The sequence below is a fragment of the Danio aesculapii genome, chromosome 16 (assembly GCF_903798145.1).
Source record: "Danio aesculapii chromosome 16, fDanAes4.1, whole genome shotgun sequence".
NCBI classification, from domain to species: domain Eukaryota; kingdom Metazoa; phylum Chordata; class Actinopteri; order Cypriniformes; family Danionidae; genus Danio; species Danio aesculapii.
Window position 1 is genome coordinate 27398454 of NC_079450.1, and position 24058 is coordinate 27422511.

The 24058-nt window shown below is 34.2% G+C and overlaps 1 protein-coding gene across 2 annotated transcripts in view; it reads right to left on the bottom strand.

The window, feature by feature from the left end:
• The window catches only part of npr1b (natriuretic peptide receptor 1b), a 97762-nt gene that overhangs the window by 44798 nt on the left and 28906 nt on the right, over window positions 1-24058 (bottom strand). For both annotated transcript variants that reach the window (XM_056475806.1, XM_056475807.1), the window contains exons 3-5: window positions 20526-20713; window positions 14770-14883; window positions 8260-8395 (exon numbers count right to left, since the gene is read on the bottom strand). In XM_056475806.1, the coding sequence (XP_056331781.1) occupies window positions 8260-8395; window positions 14770-14883; window positions 20526-20713 (438 nt within the window). The remainder of the gene's footprint in view (window positions 1-8259; window positions 8396-14769; window positions 14884-20525; window positions 20714-24058) is intronic.

Sequence of the window (24058 nt, forward strand, 5' to 3'; positions counted from 1 at the left end):
TTGAGCTCAGAGTTGAATTTACTCATAAAAATAATTTAACTGCATGTTTGGAGCTGTTTGTTCAATGAAAGTAAAAAATTCAGTTTAGGAGACTTGAAATTTTGATTTCTTCAGTTGAGTGTTTACCACTGTTAAAAATAAAAAGTTGAGTTAACTTAAAATTTTAAAGCAACCGGCTGCAAAGAAATATTGAGTTTATTAAGCTTCAGTGGTTGAAGTTGTGCCAAATTATTCCGTAAATTATACTTGACTTAAACCAGCCTTTTCAGTCAACTTGAAAAAATTATTTGGCACAACTTCAACCAATGAAGCTTAATAAACTCATTTATAATATACTCATTTAATAAACAACATTTCTTTGCAGCCGGTTGCTTTAAAATTTTAAGTTAACTCAACTTTTTATTTTTTCCAGTGTGTAAAGAAAACATGTTAAATGAGAATCTGAAATATTTTATAGCATACTTCAAAAGATAAAGATGATTTAGTGTTCAAAACTGTTTGATTTTGAATATGTTCTCAAATAAATTGGTCTTACACTTTAGATTTTCAGATTTTTCATAGTTTATGTATTAATTCCAGTATTTTACTAAATGGTTGATATGTCAGTTTTTGTATAAGAGGTTGATTTTTTAGAAATTATGTAATGTGTTGGGGAAAAAAATGCATTGTGTTATAATCACCAGCTATCACTTCTTGGAAGATTGCTGGTGAACTACAAACTCATCCATGAACTACAAATCCCTGCACGCCGTTACACACACCAGTCACTATACTCCACTGACCGCACGTGCACAGCTGACTCTCATCATTATAGATTATCTGGACTATATATATACACTCTACACACATCAGTCTGCAGTGAATCTTTGTTGTTTCTCATCATGTATATTTCCTGTCTTTGTGTTTTTGCCTTAGTCTAAATTTGTTTTCTTTGTACTTTTGGATCGATGCATTGTTTATGACCTTTTGACTGTTTTGACTGTGATTGTGGATTGCCTTGTTTGATCCTTGATTTTTTCCTATTTTTGTCCACGATTACCTGCACAAATAGTTTGTTTAATAAATTATTATTAAGCTGCACCTGGATCCTACCTCTCTTGTCTTCGCCATGTCGAGACCCAAACATGACACATAGAGTGTGTTAACTAGCGACAATAAGAGTTAAGAAATGCAATACAAAATTTTGTTCTTGGTGGGGGAGTTAAAGGGCAAGGGGTACTATCAACCCCCCTAACTTACATAAACCCCCTAAATTGAAATAAATTAACCTAACTTACCTAGTACTATAATTAACTTAACTTGCACTTTAAGCTGAATAATAGTACACTGCAAAATATCTAGTAAATATTATGCACTGTCAACATGGCACAGACAAACTAAATTAGCAATTAGAAATGAGTTAGTATATGTTTAATTATGTGTTGAAAAAAATATTCTCTCCATTAATCAGCACTTGCAAAAAAGAAAAAGAAGTACAATTTCAGAGGAGGGCTAATAATTTAGTCTTCAGTTGTATATAGGAAAAGCTGGCATGTATTAAAGACACTGCACGGGTCAGACGTCTCCAGAAACACACCTGGCTCAGTGTGTGGGTGGCGAAAAAAAAAAAACACATGCAACCCCCTTTTACTTCAAGCAGATCCCATGGCAACAGGACACCTGCTGATTTCAGAATAATTTCAGAGGAAGTCAAATACTGTAGACTGGAATCAAATAGAAAGGAAAGTGGTAGAAAGAGCCTTGAGTGATTGGGTGGATGATAATAGGATAAATAATTGTCCTTTGTAGTGCCAACTTAGATTTGTTTGTTGGACTGAATGACAAATGCATCCTTCAGTCGGCAGATTGCAAAGGCAGATCTTTTGTTTTTTGTAATTTCCAATTAGCACATCAAGGAACTGTGATTTCACCTTATTTGTTCTCATCATGCAGAGTTTGCTTCTAAAAGTGATGACGACTACTTCAAAGGCAGTTTGTTTCCAAAAGACAGCACCACTTTCAAGAGGAAAAATGTTTCTGAAACTAAAAGACACAGACCTTCCACACTTAGCATATGAAAAGATGAGCTCTGAACAACAAATGAAAAGAAACTAATAGAGACTCCAAAAAAAGGCAACTGCAACAGCATAAATAAGCAAGTAAACACTTTCCAATTACAGTACAATTTGTTTGCACTGCCACATAAGGCGTTCTGGAAATCAAAACCTGAAATCTAAATCTTCTCCATGTTTTAATGGGGTTCTAATAAAGAGGTTCTTCATTTCATAAGTAAAACAAGGTCTGTGGATGGTGATTTTATGTTTTGTGGTACAATTGCGCATTCACATTTGCTAAAAACATGCACTTTGAGGCTGTTTTGTGAATTTGACTATTTTAGCAGTGAGTAAAACAAATCGTTTTGTAACTACGTATGAATATTGGCACAGTTTACGTAATGAGGTTTTGTTAATTTATGAGTTAGACAAAGTATGTGATGATAATGACATGATAATGACTGACTATACTTTTATGTTTTGCACAACAGTGTAAGTTATATATAAATACAATCAAATGTTTCTTGTTTCTAGTGTGAGTGCAATATGCTTTGTATATCAAATTACTGTCAGGTAATACTGTATAATATATTTGTTATAATATATATATACATATATATATATACATATATATATATATATATATATATACATATATACATATATATATATATATACATATATATATATATATATATACATATATACATATATATATATATATACATACATATATATATATATATATATATATATATATATATATATATATATATATATATATATATATATATATATATATATATATATACATATATATATATACATATATATATACATATATATATACATATATATATATATATATATATATATATATATATATACATATATATATATATATATATATATATATATATATATATATATATATATATATATATATATATATATTCATATATATATATATATTTAGGGGGGAGGGGGGAGTATTTAACATGCCATGCTTTTTCCAGGGAATAATATTTACAAAGGACCTGTCGACATGGAATTCAAATAGATTTAGGTAAAAACCCAAATAATACAAACATAAGAATCAAATAAAACATAAAATAAAAAAAATTAAAAAGAATAAAATAAAATAAATAAATAAATAAATAAATAAATAAATAAATAAATAAATAAATAAATAAATAAATAAATTGTTAGGTTTAATAACAATGGAACGACACAAGGAGAATGTATTGAACTACTGAAATGTATTTAATACTTTACATAAAAGGCTTTATTGGTCATGGCAGCTTAAAGACAACTCTCATACGGAGAATGAAGTCACATGAATTGCTCAGGTGTGAGTTTTCAACAGAGTGCAAAAATCTTGATGGTTCTGTGCTGTGAAATCTGATCTGGTTCTGTTTGATTTTCTTTTTTAGGAACCATTTGAGTGTTTCCTTGGCTGTGTTTTGGAACATTAGCTATGTTTCCATACAAAAAATGTGAATTAACTTCATGCACAAAACAGGAATATCGCATATAAGATGTGTGCGAATAAAGCAGCGTTTCTATCCAACCAGTCAAAGTATGTTTAGTATGTTTCTTGAACAGCAAGGCAGCATAATAGGATAATAAGCATACACTATAAGAAAATGCAGGGTTTCACACAATTTAGTCATGGTCAATCAACACAAATCGAATAAGTTAATTTTGACAAATTTAAGTGTATTGAACATAAAACAATTAAGTTGTCCCCAAAAAATCTTAAGAATTGTGTTGTTTCAGCTCATTTTGAACAAGCAGAAAAAAATGGAGTATAATATTAAAATTATTCACTAATTCAGTTTTGAAGTCACAGGAATAAATTACATTTTAAAATATATTCAAATAGAAAACAGTTATTTTAAATATGTAATGAATATCTTATAAATGTTTCCAAAAAAAAATATGGTTTTTGCTGCACTGGATCAAATAAATGCAGGTTTAGTGAGCAGAAGAGACTTGACTTATCGTGCTGTTCTCAAACATTTGACCAGTAGAGCATATAGATAGATTATTTTAAAGTTCTCTGTATCTGTGTGTGTTTGTTTGTTTTTTCGCAAGATCTATTACATAAAGGTTAAGGTTAAGATCCATCATGTAAAGGTTAATGTATTTTTGCTATGGAAAAGTCTGCATGTGTGCCTGTGTACATGAGCGTTAACATTTCTTTATAAATTTCAGACTTTATTAAAGTCATAATTCTGTAAAGTGCGTCACCAGGTCTGACTCTGCAGGGAGCTTCTGTTTGCAGATGCCAGACTTTTTGCTGAAGGGCACATAAATATATATTCTGTTTAATTGATAGATACCAAACCAGACCTGGCAAAGACAGAAGCTTGTTTGTTTTTTCTTAATGATTAATTAAGCTGCAATGTAAAAGACCTGAAGGGAAACCTTTTTTAAAAAGCCTGATAAAATTATTTCTTGACAGTAATAACACACAAAAACTGAATAAAATAAAACCTAAAACATATAACATCTTTTTTTACTATTACTTTCACTCTAATTTATTTGTTTGGTTAAAGTGTACTAGAAAAACAGTTTCTTGAACGAAACTAAACATTGGTACAAGCAACAAATAACTCTCACCGATTGACTGATATGTGTGTATATGTATTTTTCTGAAACACCTTACAGTGTTTTATCTGTCTTAGCCCATGTATGACAACAATTTTACCTGTATAACTGAATTTGGATGCTTTGGGGAGGGAAGGGGGTTAAAATGTTTAAAAAAATGTGTAATTTGTTTGATTTCATTAGGCTTTTTTACCTTATTAAAATAGTACTAGAAAATTAAATTACAACAGCAAAAAGACCCCCCCCCCCACCCCCTCATGTTTTAAAAATAAATACATTAAATAAATCAAATAATTAATAAAATAAAATAAAATAAAATAAAATTGCAGCTGGAAGGATATAAAACATAGGCTGGATGAGTTGGTGGTTCATTCCGCTGTTGCGACCCTTGAATAATAAAGGGACTAAGCCAAAAAGAAAATGAATTAAAATAAAATAATAAATAAATTTTAATAAAACATAAAACAAAGGCGACGCAGTGGCACAGTAGGTAGTGCTGTCGCCTCACAGCAAGAAGGTTGCTGGTTCGAGCCTCTGCTGGGTCAGTTGGCGTTTATGTGTGGAGTTTGCATGTTCTCCCTGCGTTCGTGTGGGTTTCCTCCGGGGGCTACCGTTTCCTCCACAGTCCAAAGACATGTGGTACAGGTGAATTGGGAAGGCTAAATTGTCCGTAGTGTATGAGTGTGAATGAGTGTGTATGGATGTTTCCCAGAGATGGGTTGCAGCTGGAAGGGCATCTGCTGCGTAAAACATGTGCTGGATAAGTCGGTGGTTCATGCCGCTGTGGCGACCCCGGATTAATAAAGAGACTAAGCCGAAAAGAAAATGAATGAATGAACATAAAACAAAAAACCTAAAAATAAAAATAAAATAAAATAAAGTAAAGTAAACTAAAGTAAAGTAAAGTAAAGTAAAGTAAAGTAAAATAAAATAAAATAAAATAAAATAAAATAAAATAAAATAAAATAAAATAAAGTGGCACGGAAATGTAACAAATGAGAAAAACACTGTTCAAAATCTTGAAAAATCTACTTTAAAATACGTGGAGGGGGAAAATTGCAAGTGTTCCAAATATCCATGAATGTTCATATATATATATATATATATATATTGAGCATTTTTGGAAAACACAGCGAGTAAACATACATCACTGTTTTTTTTCATTGAGCTGATACAAAATGTCACAACCAAACAAAAATAAATTGCCTTTCCCAAATTTCAACTCAACCCACACAAAACGACTTGAGCATCACAAGAATATAAAACCATTATTTTTCAAAGTGTCTGACCTTTAGGCAGCCATATTAAGATTAATTCTATTCTCAGAAATCTCTTTTGCCCTGAGTGTCACACTAAAGAGATGTGTGCAGCATGTGACCTCCATAGAAAAGGGCAGAGACACACTTTGCTCGACATGAATTCAAACAGCACCATGCCACTTTTTGGAGTCTCTTAAGCCATATTAAAAGGAATGAGAATTATGATGTGCGATATTTATCATCAATAATATCATCATTGTTGTTTTAAAATTATACAAAGCTGACATTATCAAGGACTCACTCTTTTTGGAAAAAACAAACAAACAAACAAAAACACACAAAGAAAATCTGAGTGGCGCTAGAGGCAGTGTGTGAATTATGCATTGACTATCAGGGATGTCGAAATAGTGTAATACATACAGTGCATCCGGAAAGTATTCATAGCGTTTCACTTTTTTCACAATGTTTTGTTACAGCCTTATTCCAAAATGGATTAAATTAATTTATTTCCTCAAAATCCTACACACAATACCCCATAATGACAATGAGAAAAAAAGATTTTTTTGAAATTATTTCAAATTTATTAAAAATAAAAAACCTGAAAAGTCACATGTACATCAGTCTTCACAGCCTTTGCTCAATACTTTGTTGATGCATTTTTGGCAGCAATTACAGTCTCAAGTCTTTTTGAAAATGATGCCACAAGCTTGGCAAGCTTGGCATCCGTCTTTGGGAATTTTTCCCATTCCTCTTTGAAGTACCTCTCAAGCTCTATCAGGTTGGATGGGAAGCGACAATGTACAGCCATTTTCAGATCTCTCCAGAGATGCTCAATAGGATTCAGGTCTGGGCTCTGGCTGGGCCACTCGAGGACATTCACCGAGTTGTTCTGAAGCCACTCCATTGATATTTTGGCGGTGTGCTTTAGGTCAACCGTCACCCCAGTCTGAGGTCAGGTGCACTCTGAAGCAGGTTTACATTCAGGATGTCTGTACATTGCTGCATTCATCTTTCCCTCTATCCTGACTAGTCTTTCAGTTCCTGCTGCTGAAAAACATCCCCACAGCATGATGCTGCCACCACTATGCTTCACTGTAGGGATGATATTAGCCTGGTGATGAGCGGTGCCTGGTTTTCTCCAAACATAACGCCTTGTATTCACTCCAAAGAGTTCAATTTTAGTTTAATCAGATACAGAGAAGTTAGTTTCTTATGGTCTAAGAGTGCTTCAGATGCCTTTTGGCAAAATCCAGGCGGGGAGTGGCTTCCGTCTGGCCACTCTAACATTCAGGCCTGATTGGTGGATTGCTGCACAGATGGTTGTCCTAAAGTTTTCCTCTCTCCACAGAAGAACGCAGGAGCTCAGACAGAGTGACCATCGGGTTACTGATAACCTCTCTGACTAAGGCCCTTCTCCCTCGATCACTCAGCTTAGAAGGCCGGCCAGCTCTAGGAAGAGTCCTGGTGGTTCCAAAAATCTTACACTTATGGATGATAGAGGCCACTGTGCTCATTGGAACTTTCAGAGATGCAGATATTTTTCTGTAATCTTCCCCAGGTTGTGCCTCGAGACAATCCTGACTCAGAGGTATACAGACAATTTCTTTGTCTTCATGCTTGGTTTGTGCTTAGACATGCACTGTCAACCCTGGGACCTTATATAGACAGGTGAATGCCTTTTCAAATCATGTCCAATCAACTGAATTTACCACAGGTGAACTCCAGTTAAGCTGCTGAAACATCCCAAGAATGATCAGTGGAAACTGAATGTACCTGAGCTCAATTTAGAGCTTCACGGCAATGGCTGTAAATACTTATGTACATGTGATTTTTCAGGTTTTTTATTTTTAATAAATTATGTGGTATTGTGTGTAGAATTTTAAGGAAATAAATGAATTTAATCCATTTTGGATTAAAGCTGTAACATAAAAAAATGTGGAAAAAGTGAAGTGCTATTAATACTTTCCGGATGCACTGCATATGGTCCTTAATTGACTCCATAGACCTGCACATGAAGTCATAAACAGATAAGACGTTTTGTAACATTTTCCTGCAACCCTATACTGGGCACAGTCATGAATTGGTATGACCCATTAGAGGAGGGGTAAAATTTATATTGATATTAACTTATTGTTGTTATTATCTTAGAAACAAATCAGTGCAAACTATTTTCCAGACCACCACACACCTAGTTTTGACATCCTTCAGGGGGTTCCAGTATTAAGTCAACCCCCCTGTAATTCACACTCTAGTTTAAAATGACCCAATAAGTCAAGGCTTAAATATAAAAAGTCGCTGTATGGTAATGTTTGTATGGTAATGTTGAATAAACAAGATGGTACTCATGTACTCACCATAATAGGTCCGGTTCCACATTCGCTTGCTGACAGACTCTCCTGAAGGTCGTTCATGGCTGTCTGAAAGGCTCTCATTTAGAGCGTGGCAGTACAGCATCAGACCATCATAGAAACCACCCGAGATGATGTTCATCTGAAAGAATCAAATACACAAACAAGTGAATACACAGGAAAAATGAATGTTCTTTCTCAGTTTTTTAGTTTTGTTTCATACTATAATAATCTAATCGTTCTTAAATCCAACCCAGGCTCATTCTGAGAACGTAGTCCCGGGGACGTTTCTGGAGAAAAAGCTAAATAAATAAAAATGACTGCAAAATGATTGTTCTCTTAGCATTTTTGCCATTTTACACACATATCTAAACATTCTGAAATCAACATGCATTATTTGAGAAGCAAAACTACTTCACAGTTAATTAATAATTTTATAGTTATTTTAGTCTTGTTGTCTGAAAAACTGGTTAAAAATGAAATTAGTTTATTTTAAAACAAGAAGAATTGGCTGGTTTGTTCTTGTTTTGAGTAAAATCTCACTTAATTTTGATCAAATACTGAACATTTATTTTTATTTTTCCATTGCACATAGATATCAATTCAATTAGATTCAAGTTTATTTCCATAGCACTTTTCACAAAGATTAGTATTCTAATGCAGCTTTACAAAAGGTGTACATTATTACACTCACTGGTCACTTTATTAGGTACACCTTACTAGTACCGGGTTGGGCCCTATTTTGGTTTCAGAACTGCCTTAAACCTTCATCCTTAATCCTAGCATCATGCAGTTGCTGTAGATTTGTCGCCTGCACATCCATGATCTCCCGTTCACATCCCAAATGTGCTCTAATGGATTGAGATCTGGTGACTTTGGAGGCGAATTGAGTACAGTAAACTCATTGTTATGTTCAAGAAACCAGTCTGAAATGACTCACGCTTTATAACATGGCATAAAGGGATGGACATTGTCTACAATAACACTCAGGTGGGCTGTGGCATTGACGCAATGCTCAATTGGTACTAATGGGCCCAAGGTGTGCCAAGAAAATATCTCCCATGCCATTACACCACCACCAGAAGCCTGAACCATTGATAATGCTTTCATGTTGTTGATGCCAAATTCTGACCCTACCATTCGAATGTCACAGCAGAAATCAAAACCCATCAGACCAGGCAATGTTTTTCCAATCTTCTCTTGTCCAATTTTGGTGAGCCTGTGTGAATTGTAGCCTCAGTTTCCTGTTCCTAGCTGACAGTAGTGGCACCCCGTGTGGTCATGTTGGATGTGTTGTGCATTCAGAGATGTTCTTCTGCATACCTCGTTTGTAACGAGTGGTTATGTCAGTTATCGTTACCTTTCTATTAAGTTGAACCAGTCTAGCCAGTCTCCTCTGACATCAACATGTAATTTGCGCCCACAGACCACAGTTATTTTCTCTTTATCAGACCATTCTCTGTAAACCCTAGAGATGGTTGTGCGTGAAAATCTCAATGGATCAACAGTTTCTGAAATACTCAGACCAGTCCATCAGACACCAACAACCATGCCACGTTCAAAGTCACTTAAATCATCTTTCTTCCCCATTCTGATGCTCGGTTTGAACTGCAGCAGATTCTCTTGACCATGTCTACATGCCTAAATGCATTGAGTTGCTGCCATGTGATTGGCTGATTACAAATTTACGTTAACAAACAGCTGGACAGGTGTACCTAATAAAGTGGCCGGTGAGTGTACATTACAATCAAAGTCAGAAAGTGTAACAATATTCTGTACAGGGTGAAAAGTATAAACACAGAATATATAACAGTATATTTCAGAGAATCATCAATATCAGGCAGCTTTAAAATGGTAAATTTGTGGTAAAACTGGTTTAACAAAATGGTAATCTGTTTACCTATATTTATAATAGCACTCTATCAGGCTCCCTAAAGGAATAGCTCACCCTAAAAAAAAAAAACTAACTATTACTTACTTATTTTACCCTCTAGTGATTCCAAACCAATTTAAGTTTGTTGTTTTCTGTTAAACACACAAATAGATGTTTTGAAGAATGTCTACTAGTAAGCACTTGACATCTGTATTAGGATAAACAAATACAACGGAAGTCAATGGTTACAATTTTTTTTTATTTCTTCACAATATCTTCTTTTGTGTTCAACAGAAATAAGAAACTGTTTGTGTGAACTGTCCATTTAAAACAAAATTGGCATTTATTTACATTAATTCTCAATGTAAATGCAGCTTATTTTCTTAAGTAACATTAAAAACATTAAAGTAACATTTCGCCAGCATTAAAAATCCCATTTTAGCATCCCAAGCCCATCACATTGCTACTGATGGAGGTTTTTATTTTCTTGACACAGATCACACTTGGAGCAAGTTATTATTTTGTTGGTTTTGTGAATACACCTGATCTGATCAGAATCCTTTATCAATCATTAGTCATAAATGAAAAATGAAAGTCATACTGTGTGAGGCACAGAATAAAGTGCTTCATCCCTTAATCTTTTGTCCCGATCCATTCAGAGCATTTTACCCCCACAGAGTTTCATTTACATGCAAATTAAAAGATGAGGCAGTTGCTTTTTTAAAGGCACTGGATAAAAGAGTATTTCTTTTCATATTTCACTTCTCCCAAACCCCTGTCACAAACGGAAAATGAGATTTGAAAAAACAGGGATAGTTCATCCTGAAAAGAAAATTACCTGTTAATTTACTCACTCACAGGCCATTGAGGCCCTTTATTTCCTTCAGTACAAATTAATAAAATCTTTTGCTGAAACCATAGACTAGATGTGTTAAAAAAATGTTTTACTTGTTCCAAACGTTCTTTTGAAAACAAAGGATGATATACTGAGAAAACAGCAACCATTGCCTTCCATAGTATTTTTCCTTTTTACTATGGATGTCAAAGGCTGTTGTTTCCCAATATTCTTTCGAATATTTTGTTTTGTGTTCAAAAGAAAAAATACATTTACAAAAAAAGTGGTTCTAAAGCATTTTAAGAAAAATGGGGAGGGATTTTTTATTTTTGGGTAAACTATCCATATAAAGCTAATGTTCAGTTTCAGACTACCTCCTTCATAAGACCTCAATGTTCTGTCATTTCATAAATCAGCAAAGTCCACGGTTTTAGCTGTGGGAATATAATCTATATAATCTCGTTTTAAATTACCAAATAATCTATATATAAGTAAAAAGTTATATTCTTTAGTTTTTAATTGGCTCATTTCATTCAAAACTCTAACTAGGGTGTGAGAAACATTAAAAACCTCTTGCTTCCTGAGTTCAGGCTGAGCCAAAGTGATGCTACAGGCAGGGTCTCAACGACTCTTCCTTTGTCTTTGGGTGATACTTTCAAGCTGGTCAGGGCAGGTGAAACCTCAGGATTTATTCAAGACCCGAAAACAAGATCTTCAACTACATTAGTCATGCTCGTTTTCTATATCTCCACCTCGCCATTCCCTTCCTCCTAAAACATATAGAGTTGATTACAGACTCATTTTAGACCTGCTACAGACTTGTGATAAACTTGCAGACAGCAGACCTGTAAGAGACTCCTGAAAGACTCTTACAGACTCCTAGACTTCTTGAAGACGCCGTATGATGCTGTAGACTAACCAACACATCTTAATAAAGAAATTCTTCTGCTTGTTCGAGTTTCCTGGACTGTATTCTCTCTTCATAAATTTTTACTCTTCTAAAACAGATCAAATTCTTCTTATCGGAATGGTGGTTAAAGTACAGAAAACGAGCACTTAAATAAAACTACAGATAACCCTAATTTAAAAAAATCACTCCAGCAAAAGTCGTTCTTTTTAATTTTACATAAGTCTACATACAGAAGTACATGGCCTTTAATGCTCTTAAGTATTACCAGTAAACAGTACTTGCTGAAGCAAAATGCTTAATTTTATAATTAAAATTGTTTACAAATATAAGTCCTTTAGCATTAGTAACTAACATTTCATGACATCAGTCACAGTGCTCAAGCTGCTGATATCCTGTTTTTGACTCATTTTGGAAAGTCAGCTACTGTACGAGCGAATCATTGAAATTTGTTGAGTCTAGTCTTGCTCTGAACAAATCATTTGAATCGAGTCATTAACTCATATGTAGTTCATATGAAGCATTGAGTCATTGAATCGCTCCAATCTAAAGAAATCATTTGAATTACTGAGGTGCTGACATGGGAACAGATGCAGTGCTCAGCATTTATAAGTACACCCCTTACAAATCTCTCTTTTAAATTCATATTTTAAAAGGAAGCTATACAATATTATATTTGTGCAAATACATTAGATTAGTGAGTACTGAAGCCAAATCTGGAGCTAATCTAACAAAATAACTTACGTTAACCAATTACGATTTTTTTACCTCACAAGTGTGTGTGTGTGTGTGTGTGTGTATTATTGTTATTATTATTATTATTTTCCAATTAATATTACCTAATTTTACACCATTTGATTTATATTTGATTATTGTATATATTTTTTATTTTATTAAAATAGGCCTGCAAGTATACAAAACTAAGTAATGACATAGGCCTAATATGAACTTTAAAGTTCAAACAGGCTGCAAAAATCAACAAAACAAAGAAACATTTGCAATACTTCCTAAATTAGTGCTTTATAATAAATACTTTGAATAGGGGTTTACCTTTACGTTTCTTTAAAACTTTAGCTGATTATAAATCCGTAATGATATAATATCTTTAATATCCATGGTTATAATATCCAAAATAGCTTATTGTGGTCTAGCATCCTTATTTTATTTATTAATTTATTTATATTTTGCATCAAATATAATGTCTGATGAAGGTCAGCGCCAATATTTCATTGCTCAATAATATTACTGTCGATTTCATAAAAAGGGGAAAGTAAACATTCTTGATAAAAAAGTTTGCTTTCAACTGGTTCAGTTACACTTACTGTAAAGCATAGCCGAGTGTATTTACTTGAGATAGATTCTCCGCAACGATGGATATTTTGATAACTGCTTGTGTAACGTTAGGCTATTTGATTCGTTCGTGTGGGCGCGCACCGGTTTAAGTCGTGCTGTAACCGCCGCCAGTGTTGCCATATAGGGGTGGTTTTGAATTAATTTTTGTGGGTAAATAAGGACATAGGCGGCTAGTGAAAATTTGGACGGTTTTGCAACACAACGGCCACCCCATGGAACATAGGGCTACAAAACAAATGTAATATTTTTAAAAATTTAATAAATTTAAAGAGAAAAAATCAAGAGAAGCAAAAAATTGAAAAATTTTGTTGAAATTTTGTAGGTTGTAATTCTTTTGCAATATTTTGCTTGAATTGAATTGTATTCTCTTTCAATTTCTAAATATGTTTGGTGACTAAAATATTATTGTAATAAATATATCTGTTTAATAAATCTGTTTAGTTTAAATGCACCAAAATACATTGCCTATATTCACTGAGAAATGGAGAAAAATATTCACTTTCAACATGGGGTGTACTCTGAGCACTGTATGATCAGATCTGTTCAGTTTACAAATTAACTATTCAGAACAATTCGTGAATCAATTTAACAGATTAACTGACAAGATTCAGCTTATGACTTTTAACTATTCTTTCTAAATTTATGAAATTCAGTGTAATCAAAAATGTACAACAGTTTGTTTATAAATTAAGTGAAGCAAAGATCTCCTAATATAAAAATCCTTAGCTGAAGTACAGACACTTCACAACCATACACAAGTACAGTAGAAGCAAAAATACTTTGTTCCATAAAGAAAAATGTATTCAGATATGCTTTAGAACAATGATAAACACAAAACTCCTCTCAGGAGCACAAATTGATTTAAAATGGCTGAAAAAGAGTTTTTCTTTTCTCTCTTTCTTTCAGTGTGTTTTTCCCATGTGTCATTTACTTCACAATGCATCTCAAAACATGACTAAATTGCTAAATTAAACTAAATTACCTGCTAAATTACTAGCATCCTGCGCTCTTAAATACAATAAGCAGTACACAAATTCCAGATTTAAGTTTTTTATATATTAATTTATGAGTTCTATAACTATAATCATGATATTCCTTTTGCATTAAAAACATGAACTTTAGTCTCCTGATGGATGAAGTGCAGATTAAACCTTTGTGACCTGAAATTTGCATGTGCATGTCACATTAAATTCATATTCTGGGCCTCACACAGATATATAATTATATTCAACCTTTACTGAAACAACACAGCTGACGAGAAAGAGAGCAAAAGTTCATTCACTCGTTATTACTGAGTGAATAGATTACTATTACTGTGAAAGCTGTAAACACAAATAATGCAGTTTGTCTTTAAAAATGTAAATCTTTCATTCATTTTGAGGAAAAAGGTCCCTTCATGCTCTTTATGAGAGAATCCTGGATGTAATAGAGGAACACAGAGTTTCTAGTGAAAGGTAGAAAAGATAGAGAGGACATTAGAGACTCTGAGTCATTAGAAAAGCAGAAAAAAATGAAAGATCAAGATAAATCACTTCACAGCTCACTTACTAAAGAGTCATCCACTGTGAAATTGAACATCCGTTTGGCATCCGATTTCAGGTCAGTTACAAAGTCTTTGTATTCCTGATTCTGTGGCTCAAGGTAGGTCAGAATCTTCACACTCTGAAAAACATACAATAAAAATATATACTATTTACCACAACAGGGTTTCTGCAGGTTACTTCAAATCAAATGTAAGACTTTAAGACCCTTTTAAGAGCATTATGAATGGAATTTTAGACTTATACAAGGCTGAACACTAGGATTTTTTCGAATGGCCCGGTTACTTCTTTTAATAGTTTTTGTATTAATGGAAGATCATGTAAAAGGATTGGGATACTTTCGTTTTCTTTCCCTAATTAGGGAATTTATTTAGGAGAGTTTGCTGTAAAAATGTCTGTTGTGAATGGCCTCTTTTCACACTTCTGGCTTTTTCAATACTGGAAGGCATCATAGTTGCTTAAACTTAAAGCGCAGTGAAATGGAGAGCACAACAATTAATTTTTTTACAATCCCATTTGCTGAAATAATAACAGAAAAACTTCACAATGACGTTATCAAAACTTTCAGAAAAAGGGAAAAAAAAAGTGTGAGGCTGATAATAGCAGCCAGAATTCAGAACAGTGTCAAATTTTCTGTCTTGTCCTATAGACCAGGGGTTTTCAAACTGTGGAGCGCCGGCATCTATTAAGATAGACATTGAGGTGTGCACTCGAGTAAATTATGATGATGATTTTATTGCATTCACTAGAAGCAATATGATTAACGTTAGTTCCACAGCTAACTATCAGCCATCTGTAGAGTTAATGCTTAAGTAAAATATATACAAATAAAATGGAGCGGGTGCTTTTTAAAATGAATGACGGTGAATGAATGAAAGTCGTCTGACAAAAAAGTGCCCTTCTGATTCAAATCAGCAGGATTCCCATCTGGATCTTTCACTTACTTTGAAGACACTGACTATGTTTACATGGACATCAGTTATTTGCCTTAATAAGACAATAATATAATTAAGGTGTTATGTGAAGTGCTTTTTGAATGTTGTGTCACCAGGATATCCACGTTTCCTGCAGAGTCTCATGTAATTTTCTCATTTAATTTTTCGACTTTACTGCAGTTCGTTTCACTTTCACTCATGAACATTTCATTCACGTCCCCGTGACAAACTGGGGTGTTAGACGCGAAAATAAAGTAAGGACTGGTGGAAGAGTGTTGTTTTAATGGAAAGCCAAATGGAAAAAAACCTCCGCATTTCGCGATGTGTGTGCGTGTGTGTGTAGATCTTGTCACAAAATGCGGCGAAAAGTCCTACATGACGGTAATAATTTGATTGCGATGTTTACTTCATGATGCCCCTAATATTTGCATCCTCCACGTCTTAATTCCATTTCTGTTTAGTTCAGTTATGACTTTAGTCAGATTAAGGTAATCAAAAATAGCTGTTTACATGGTAGACTTTAATCAGAGTATTGTCTTAATTGTATTAAAATCGTATTAAAGTATTGTTGCCCATGTGAACATAATGTTCTACTTAACCACACCGTCAGGCCTCTGCGATCTTGGCTTTGTGAAGCAGCATTTTCTGTATGTACCCACATCAAAAGCAAATATGCTACGGCTCACGCTTATTAATAGTGGAAGATGATTTACGGTTAGTCCTGTCAGGAATCCGACCACAGATTAGCATGTTGTCCTCACAGAAAAAGGCTCAGTCATCACACTGAATCAGGTAAGCTATGTATTTCTGTTTCAATGTAATTAATGCTACGCACTTTAAACGCAGGAAGTAACATGTGAATGATGTTTGCACATGCATTACAATTTTGGCTCGAGGGAGGGATGCCTGGGGGGGCGTGAGTGAATCTGGACAAATTTGGGGTGTGTCCTAAAAGTTTGAAAACCTCTGCTATAGATGCTGCTTTAGAAACACCTGCAGGCGGTAATTCGTTTTTTGGGGGGAATTTAATGCAAATTTGTTATAATACATATAAAAACACAAATGAATGCACATATGTTTTTATCTAATTATTAAAAACTTTCAAGGATTTGAGATTATTATGATGGCCATTAAACGAGTCATAACAGTCTGTGAAAAGGGTCCAGACTATCCGGAACACAAGGAGGAAACCCACGCGAACACGGGGAGAACATGCAAACTCCACACAGAAACGCCAACTGACCCAGCCGAGGCTCGAACCAGCGACCTTTTTGCTGTGAGGTGAATGTGCTACCCACTGCGCCACCCCAATATAATAATATAATATAATATAATATAATATAATATAATATAATATAATATAATTTAACATAACATAACATAATGTAATATAATATAATATAATATAATATAATATAATATAATATAATATAATATAATATAATATAATATAATATAATATAATATAATATAATATAATATAATATAATATAAGACTGCAAAGTGGCGCAGTGGGTAGCACGATCGCCTCACAGCAAGAAGGTCGCTGGTTCGAGCCTTGGCTGGGTCAGTTGGCGTTTCTGTGTGGAGTTTGCATGTTCTCCCTGAGTTGGCATGGGTTTCCTCCAGGTGCTCCGGTTTCTCCCACAAGTCCAAAAAAAATTGGTGTAGGTGAATTGGGTAGGCTAAATTGTCTGTAGTGTGTGTGTGGATGTTTTCCAGTGATGGGTTGCAACTGAAAGGGGATCCGCTGAGTGAAACATATGCTGAATAAGGTGGCAGTTCATTCCGAAGTGGCGACCCTTAGATTAATAAAGGGACTAAGCCGAAAAGAAAATGAATAATATAATATAATATAATATAATATAATACTTTCAAAGCTGGTGACAATGGCGAGCACTATTTCATTATTTTGACATTTTGTTTATTGTGAATATACGTTTATGATATAATTTACATACAAAACTTAATTAGCAACATTTTGGCAAATGAAAATGAATCAAAAATCTTTAATGCATGAATATTGTAATGCATCATCTGCTCTATATAGGAGCTGAAAAACATCCTGAACAATGTGCTTTTAAAATTCTAAAGTGTGCTTGATTGCATTTGAATGTTTATATGATTATATACTCTATCGGCTGACGTATATCTAATTCATAGACAAATTGCAATCAAATGAGCCACTAATCCTCACAAACTCTGAAAACTTATCAAAACATATATTCATCAGCTTGTTTTCTTTACTTCAATATTTCTCTTGAAGTTTGTTAATTGGGTGGTAGGTAAATACGTGTTTATTGTTACGATTTCAAAACACAAATTGCGAGCAATCACAACCTTTCATCTCTCAAGCTAAGCTCCATCAACCGCCAGCCTGTCGTGAATCTACAGTGCGTGGGTTCATCAGTGGGTACTGAGTGTTGGAGTTCAGACATTTCTCACGCTCTGCACTGTAACTCTTCCACTCTCTAAACAGGCAGCTGTTATCACAGTAGGAGCTGGAGACCGCGGTTCCGCAAGAGTGACCTGCAGAGAGTTTGATAGGAGTATGGCTTTGATTTTGAGCCTCCTGAGGCAGAACTGTGATTGTTTTGTGTTACGAGGGGTTTAAGTAAAATGTGTTTTTATTCAGTAACCTCGAACACTTAAAGCTAGCTTCTTTTTTAAGGGTTCAAAGGATAAGACATTAATTATGATGTAAACACTTCATAAAATGTCACCAATGGTTCTTTCCTTTATCAAAATCAACTTAACTTAAATTGTAAATGTAATGTTGTGTTTCCTCCCTGTGTTTAGCTCCTGTTTCTGTTGCTAACTTCTGTGGTTACTCATTGGTTTATTGATTATGTTCACCTGTGCCTGATTTGGTTGCTTATTTATCTACGTTCTTAAAGGGTGCTTCTGGTATTAAGACTTGCATGGTTTGATTTATTAAATTACAGCTCTAAATGAATTATGTAGAAGAAAACCAAAGGAGGATTTACATTTATTTAATTTGATAATTTATTTTGGACTGTAGGCTGCATGTTTTTTTTACGTCAAATAGATGCACTCTGTGAGTCAATGACACTGTCTATTGCTATTTTTACCACAAAACAACTCAGAAAATATATAATACTGATACGATGCCACATTGCATGGCTTTTGTTTGCAATTTTCAGTAATAGGGATGCTAGTCTTCACTACTGTCGATTGTTTTTCTCCCCACATCAAATACACATCTGGATATTAAGTGAATTCCACATTGAAAAACAGCTGAACGTAGTAATGCTATACAATAAACATGCAGATGCTTGTTAACATTGTATTTTCACATAAGTATTGTATCAGTATTTCATATTTCCAGTTGTGTTGTATTAAAACCAGTAACAGGTAGAGCGATAGTAGGGGTATAATCATGCGATGTCATCGAAAATAATGGAAACCCCATGATCCAATATATGTACTGTATATATGTAAATTTGTCATGTTTTATTTACTACATATTTCATTCAGAGACATCATTTACATTACATTAATGCATACACTTTAAAACAGTCAACTTTATCAAATGAAATGAGTGTTATTAACTCAAAATTGACTGAAAGCTAATTCTACTCATTTGAAAATAGTTTTGAACTCAGCGTTGAAGGTAATGAGTTAATTAAATACCTCATTACTTCAACCTAAATGGAGTTCACAGTACTCATAGATTCGTTTTTTAACTGAAATGGTTTGTAGCAATCAGTTTCCTCAAACAGTTTGAGTTGCCTTAACTTATTATGTTTTAAAGTACTGAGTTGGTTTGAGTTCTCTTTATTTATTGGGTTTTACTGTGCTCAGATTGCTTCTTTCACTCAAATGGATTAAGTTCACAGTACTCATTAGGATTAGTTTTTGATCTTAAATGGTTTGTTGCAATCGGTTTCTTCAAGTGGTTTGAGTTACCTTAACGTTTTTTGTTTTACAGTGTCTACAGTTTCTAGAACTGAGTGTTTTTAGAAGAGTGCTGGTGTTTTCAGATGTGCAAAAATGCTTTGGTGTAGATGCGCTCACAGGGTAACCTTTAAGCCGTGGTAAATTCTGGTTCTTCCCTTTCTGCTGTACTGTCTTTACATGTGAGAACATGTCACATGGATTCCTGCCTTTATAAGTAAACTGAATCTGCTGCATTTAACTGCATTATGGCATCCAACCTGATATTCAGAGCAAGACAAACTAACTGACTCAAAAATTCAAATAAACCCACTTATACATCAATTATTATTCAGGAAAGAAAAAATGCATACACTAAAAATATGTAAATATGTAAATAATTTAAAAATGGGAAAACTTTGATAGTTTCTGTATAGTTTCCATATTTATTGATTCTTGGGTGTTTTCTCAACTATGTATGCTTACATATTGTATTTTGGAATCTTGACCTCTGCTTCATCAAGTTTTGATGTTATCTATATAAATTCACTACTAAAACTGCTACTTTGTCAAACTTTTCAATGTTATTGGAACGGGGATCAAGGTCCCATAATGCAATTCAAAAGTGTAAAAAACAAACACTAAAAACAAAACAAAAAAACAAACAAAACTAATTACATATAAAATATACTAAAATAAAATACAAAATTTTAAGGTATAACCACTGTCATCAGACATGTAATTTCATGTTAAAATTAATAAATAAATAAATAAACAATCAAGAATACAGTGATAGAGAATCAAGGTAAATATGTATATAATTATATATAATTTTCATTGTATAGTAATCTAAACTGTCTGATCTCCCCTTCTAACCTAATCTTCATTGATCCATTATTCTCTCTCATGCTTTATGAATGACTTTAATGACCTGGAAAGCCTCCTTCGCAAAGACATCATCCGAGTCTCCTCTGGCCCACGGCTGAGAAGGCCTTGATCTAAAACTGTGTCCAAAGATGTCAATGTAGAAGAAGACATATTCTTCCTTAGGGAGACCAGCCTTGTGGAAGTGCACAATCAACTGGCGGAAAACATCCGGTGAGCAGCACACAAACACCACTGCAGAGAGAAAGAGAGAGGGCGAAGGGCATTAAACATTAGAAAAGACATGAGAAAAACTTAAGATTCTCATAATTCCCTGCACACAAACACATGTTCTGATTCTTTGAAGCACTGAGGGGAATACCAGCCTTTTCTTTATGAGAGACTGAAGACAAATATAGCTTGTTTTGTGCTTCCATTAGCACTTTTACAGGAAACGAGTTAGGAATCAATACCATAATGTCATTACCTCAGCATAATGTGCCAGTGTAACTCATTCTGACAGAAACAAGCATGCGTGTGTGTTCATTTTTGATCATATGTGTGAGAGCATCTGTATAATGCATTTTGGCCCTCAACGTGTCTGGACTGTCTCATATGCTCTTAGTTTTATACGTCTTATTTTGGAATGATAAAATTGCATGAGATATTATGACTTTGTTAGTTTATAAAGACTTTTTCTGAGGTTTTTATTTAAAAAAAAGAACAAAAAGTGCCAATAGAATTAAGTTAATAAAATTAGATTACTATATTATACAATCTCTGAAATCAGGTCTTAAAAATGCGTGCAGGTTTGCTTTTCAAATAAAAAGTTGTTGAAAAGATTTTTTAGATATTTTCTATTGGAAAATGAGGCAGAAATGCTGATAAAGAACATATTTGCTGTGTATATATAACTAGCAGATACACCCCCCCCCCCTCCATTATTCAGTTGTTATTGAGCTTAACAGGATGTTTCATAAGGATGATAACAATCTGATTTTATATAAAGCGGATGTTCAGCTTATCCTCAACATTTGTGATAATAAAAAACTTAAAGGCGAGAGAAGGAACTACAAATAGGGAAAGGAAAAACAAGATCTGGACAAAAAAAAATAATGCTTTAATAACTTTCATCAAATTATCTGAAGTGATCACAGTAAAAAGCAAAAGACTTGACTTCAGACCAGACAGTCATTTGCAGAAGAGGCGAGACCTACATTAACAACACTTGTGCGTTTGTGTGTGCACGCGCTGCTCAGTGACAGTGTGATTTCAGTCAGTCAGTCAGTCAGTCTGTCTATTGGATCTATTAAACCTATCTATGGTATCTGCCAATATAATGATGCATTAATGTAGAATCATAAATAATATCCATCCATCTAATCATCCTTTTATTCGTGCAACCATCCTTACTAGAATTTAAGAGACTTTAAAGGTTTATTTTCACCCGAAATAAAAATTGTCATTGACAAATGAGTTGAAACCATGAAACTGCTATTGAACATATAATTGATATTGGAATAATAGTCCTTTTCACTAAACTGTTGGCCCAAAACAATAGAATAATAACAAACAAATAAAAAAATCTTTTGCATTTAACAGCTAAAGAAAAAACAAATCAGATGAAATAAATTCACAATGTCTCGAAAAAACGCTATTCAGAAACCATGTGTAACCCATTGACCTGTAAAAGCTGCTGCTGCTCTCTCTCTCTCTCTCTCTCTCTCTCTCTCTCTCTCGGCTGTTACATTGGTGCTAAGGGATAAAGATGCACTGTCCAATGTTTGCACAATTACATGACCAACTAAAGGTGAAACAAGGCATTGCAAACATTTTCATGGGTGGACTCCATCTTTATCCACAATCTATTCAATTTATATATAACATTTTTCATGAATTAAATTCATAAATGTTAAAAATTTATTAATTTAGAAAACAAGACAATTAACTATGACTGCAGAATGCAAAAGCCAAAGCCAAAAGCTGATTTTAGGAGATTTAAAAATCCCGGTCAGATATTTTATTTCCCAAAAAGAGGACATGTCATCCAAGAGACAGCAGGGCGAAGGGCATTAGATATTATAAAAGACGAAAAAACTTGAGTTTCTCATAATTCCCTACACGCAAACGCATGTCCAGATTTTTTTTCAAACACTGAGAGGAATACTAGCCTTTTCTTTATGAGAGACTGAAGACAAATTTAGCTTGTTTTCGTATTAAATGCACACCGTGATCTGATGCGGCAGATTGGTGAAAAAAGTCATTATTACTATTTTTTTGTTCACAAATGTGTTCTTGGAGCTTCATATGATTATAGTTGAACCACTGATGTTTTTGAATCGTTTTCTAGACTTTGAACATCATGGGACTGTACCTGTCTATGTAGGACCACTGAGCTCTCAGACTTTATCTAAAATATCTTGATTGGTGTTCAGAAGATGAATGAAGGTCTCAAGGCATTGGAACAACATGAAGGTGAGTGATTAATAACAAAATGTTAATTTTGGGTGAAACAAATCCTTTAAATAAACAGCCAACCTGCAACCAGAAATAAAAGTAAACTGAAAACACTGAGAACAAAGAGGTTAGTTTCGAACCATGAAGGTCAGAAGAGGAACATAATCCAGAGGATGATCTTGATCTGGACAGAGACAGTGGGAACGCCAGTCAGACTGTCTCACTCACACTCAATGAGGAAAGCCTATGACAATGGCAGGGAAATCTTTCTCCACTGGGCTAATTTGAGAGTATTTCAGAGTCTTTGACCTGATCAAGAAGTGTTGGTCGAAACGTTGTCTGAATAAAATGTTTTGAGAGTAATGCGCATTCTTGTCTGTTTACCATTTTCATTCATTCATTCCTTTCCTTTTCAACTTAGTCCCTTTATTAATCTGGGGTTGCCACAGCGGAATGATACGCCATGTTTTAAGCAGTGGATGCCCTTCCAGCTGCAACCAATCTCTGGGAAACACCCATACACTCTCATTCACACACATACACTTAGGACAATTTTAGCTTACCCAATTCACCTGTACCGCATGTCTTTGGACTTGTGGGGGAAACCAGAGCACCCGGAGGAAACTCACGCACAGGCGGGGAGAACATGCAAACTCCACACAGAAATGCCAACTGACCCAGCCTAGGCTCGAACCAGCAACCTTCTTGCTATGAGGTGACAGCACTACCTACTCCGCCACCACGTCGCCCTGTTTACCATTTTGTATTTCAGAATCTAATGAAAGCACATGTTTGCTCAGTGGCCAAATGTCAACAATTTGAGAGCTTTTTAGTCTTCAACAAGACAAAATAAATATCTCTGACTCACTTGAAGGAAACACAAACAACAGTTTAGTGGAATATTTATCATATAAAATAGCAGTTTGTCATATACCATAGCAGAAAAATAACTCAGACGATGACAATTCTATCATTATTTACTGACCATCTGCATGTCTTTCTTTATTCTGCTGAACACAAAAAACTGCTTTGAGAAATCTTGAGAAAAACATATTTTTTGTTGTTCATACATTGGCATTCAGGGCTCTCTGATGTTGTTTGGTTCCTATCATTGTTCAAAATCCCTTTTTATGTGTCCCTTAG